Below are 3,393 nucleotides of genomic sequence, written 5' to 3' on the forward strand. Positions count from 1 at the left end.
AACATGGTATACTTGATTTTAAGTTAATGACCTATTTTAGAGATTCCACTATATAATAAAATTAAAAAAAAAAAAAAAAAAAAAAAAAAAAAAAATGAAACCGTCTCATGTTAAAATCTCGGGAGGATAAGATCTCCGTATAGATCTTGTTTCATGTAAATCATAATATGGTTGAGATCGTTAAACATCATAAGATCAATCAAAATTCGGATCTAAAGAAGGATGATCACAAGTAGCAATATGTGATTGTTTTTTTTTGACAATTTATTATTATTATTATTATTTGTATTTTAGTAAATTGTGTGGGATAATTTCAAAATAAAAATTGAAAGAAGAGCAGAAGGGCAAAAACATATACAGTACATGATACATTGATAGATCGATTAATCAGCAAATAGGAAAACTGAAAATTACATAATCAAAATCAAAAGAAGTTGGGATCATATCCATTGCTGGACGTGGCTAAGATGTAGTAAGCCACGATGTGTCCAATCGAGCCCCAAGCAAGAACATCCACTATGTTGAATCCCACCGGATCATTCGACTTCAGAAGGCTCACATACTCCTTGGCACGACTATCTCCGGCCTCAAAATGGGTAATTCCGTTCTGCTCAGGCAACCCTTGCTTCGCCACGTTCTCTCTCTGGAAGTTGAAAAAAACAAATCTTCCCAAGAAAAGAGATAACCCGGTGCTCAGGCTGATAACGAGAGATGGGTTCAGCAGCTCCGCCTTCACTCCACAGTTGAATTTCTTCTTTGGGGCGATGGATACAGTGGGTTTCGTGAGGAAGAGGGAAGGGGAATCGGCGGCCTTGTTGAGTGGCCGGAGGCCTTGGAAGGTTGGTGCAGACAAGAAGGCGGAGGCCATGGTTACAAAGTGTAAACGGAGGATTAAAGATGAATAAAGCAGGTGGATGAGGTTGAGGGGGATATATTAGCCTTTGTGGAGGAGAAAAAGATGATTGTGAGGAGGGAAACCAGGGAAGAAAGATTTTAGGGTGTTTAGGTGGCGTTGTAGTATTGGTTCATTTCGGATATGAGATACTAGCCAATCCACTTTGCTGCTGCTAACGTTACGATTAAATAAATAAAACTACGACAATATTCACCAAGGATCCTTGGCGCAATGGTAGCGCGTCTGACTCCAGATCAGAAGGTTGCGTGTTCGATTCACGTAGGGTTCAATTCCCTGAATTCTTTTTTTGTCACTTATATATGGCATTTTAGTAAATTGCATATTAATTATTAAATTGTATATTAAAGAAAGAATAAAAAATAAGTTAATTGTATATTAATTATTATATACTAGGTGTAACGGGTAAAATAAATTTTATTTTCCAATCATAATTATTCTTAAAAAAATTCTAAGCTTTCATCTATGATTTCTAATTAATACTCAAACCCATACCACACAATCACAAAAGTAAAATAAGTTAATTGTATATTAATTATTATATACTAGGTGTAAGGGGTAAAATAAATTTTATTTTTCAATCATATTTATTCTTAAAAAAATTCTCAGCTTTCATCTATGATTTCTAATTAATACTCAAACCCATACCACACAATCACAAAAGTAAAATAAGTTAATTGTATATTAATTATTATATACTAGGTGTAAGGGGTAAAATAAATTTTATTTTTCAATCATATTTATTTTTAAAAAAATTCTCAGCTTTCATCTATGATTTTTAATTAATACTCAAACGCATACCACACAATCACAAAAGTTTTGTTGAAACTGAGATCAAAGAAAACTTTTCTAAAAAAAAAAAAACTAAAAAACATGACTATTTAAGTTCAAGCATATAGAAAATACCCAAATTATATAAAATCATTATAATCAATTTTGATTTTTGAATATGTGGTACCAAAAGAGCTTAACGCCCCCTTTCGTCCTAAAAGTGTCAAAGCTAACTTGAACTTCAAAAAAAAAACCATCCCCCTTTCGTCCTAAATGCCCCCTTTCGTCCTAAAAGTGTTATTACGTTTATAATTTTAAACCAAATTCTTCTATCTTTTGTCCCTTGAATATCAAAAATTCCAATTTTAGTATCATTTTATTCAAATAAATCAAAATTTTGAGAAATATCATGAATATTGAATTCTTTTTTCATGTATTTTTACTTTATGACCAAAATACCCTTATCCTTCAAAAACACCAAAACCATCCCAAGACTGTTCACATTCTTTTGCTCCAACATGTGCATCCATTTCGAATGGTTCATAAAATTTTCTCATCTGATTAGTAACATGGAGTTAGCAACTAAGAAAAGCGCATTCTATAGAAAAATATTTGATAATTGCAGATCTTATGTCCATATTAGATAGATAACTTACTTTAAAAAATAGAACCTTATCCATATGTTGCGACTTGAACTTCCACCATTGTCTCTGTATTCAACAAAAAGCATACCGTTTCAATTGCTTGCAGATTGTAATACAATTTAATCACTTGTGGGGACCAATTACCTGGCCACCTAATAAACTCTCCAAAAAGTCAGGAGGCAAGTATAAAGTTCTTGGATCATAATTTTCATTACCATGGGATCTCTTCTTGGCATCCTTCCAGGTTCTACTCAACAAAAGCTTTCATCAATACATTATAATACCAAAAAGACCAGCATAAAAATCAATTAAACTGCATTTTTTTTGTAGAAACTACAAAGAGAAAGGAAAAAAGCGACATTATTGAAATGATCATAAACCTTAAGGTATTTACTTAAGAAACTGAAACTGAATAAACCAATAGAAAATAATAAAACTACAAGCATTAGTTTTAATCTTTTGCAAATAAAAAAGAAAATACAAGCTTACCTCTTTAGGTCTTTTTATTGAAATACATCCAGCCAAAACACCAATCTTCCTATTGAATTTGTTATGAAGACGATATTTCCTCAAAGCCATTGTTGTAACCTTTAGCTCTAAGCGTATGGTTTGGAACCTAGTGGACCAAAATCACTACCATTAAGGATAACCATCCACAAACTGGTATAAACAATAAACGAAAATTGTAAAAAAAAACCACTGACAAAACCACTACCTCCAAACACTACACTACAAGCTAATAAAAACAAAATTGTAAAAAAAATAAAATTTAAACGATATAAATATAAGAAAACAAAAGCTAAACGAAATAAATCCTTAAAAGAGCATATGTTTACCCTCTTAGGAAGATAATCCTGCTAAGTATTAAAGAAGTGAGACTCTTCATGACTCTCTTTTATTAATGAAAATCTCATTTATTCAAAAGCTTATGTTTTCTCAATAAAACAAAAATATTAATTTTATAACTTGGTAGGACAATTACTTGAACATTGATAAGATGCAATGAAGCTCCCAAAAGGGGAAAATGTATCCTAAAGCACCATGGGACAATATAGTCAAATTCTA

General features: G+C 31.7%; 1 protein-coding gene and 1 non-coding gene across 2 annotated transcripts; one reads left to right on the forward strand and one right to left on the reverse strand.

Annotated features, from left to right (window-relative positions):
• Nucleotides 1-343: 343 nt before the first annotated feature.
• On the reverse strand, nt 344-936 carry PSAG (photosystem I subunit G). The gene has a single exon (XM_078999598.1). It carries the CDS (start codon nt 866-868, stop codon nt 425-427), a length of 444 nt encoding a protein of 147 aa, XP_078855724.1. The 5' UTR covers nt 869-936; the 3' UTR covers nt 344-424.
• Nucleotides 937-1,112: 176 nt separating this feature from the next.
• Nucleotides 1,113-1,184, forward strand: TRNAW-CCA (transfer RNA tryptophan (anticodon CCA)). Its single transcript has one exon. It is a non-coding gene; the product is annotated as a tRNA-Trp (tRNA).
• Nucleotides 1,185-3,393: the final 2,209 nt, after the last annotated feature.

This window comes from Lactuca serriola, chromosome 5, assembly GCF_051521515.1.
Source record: "Lactuca serriola cultivar US96UC23 chromosome 5, Lser_US96UC23_V15, whole genome shotgun sequence".
NCBI classification, from domain to species: Eukaryota; Viridiplantae; Streptophyta; class Magnoliopsida; order Asterales; family Asteraceae; genus Lactuca; species Lactuca serriola.

Coding starts and splice junctions, on each gene's coding strand:
- PSAG (XM_078999598.1), bottom strand. CDS start 868: ATGGCCTCCGCCTTCTTGTCTGCACCAACCTTCCAAGGCCTCCGGCCA.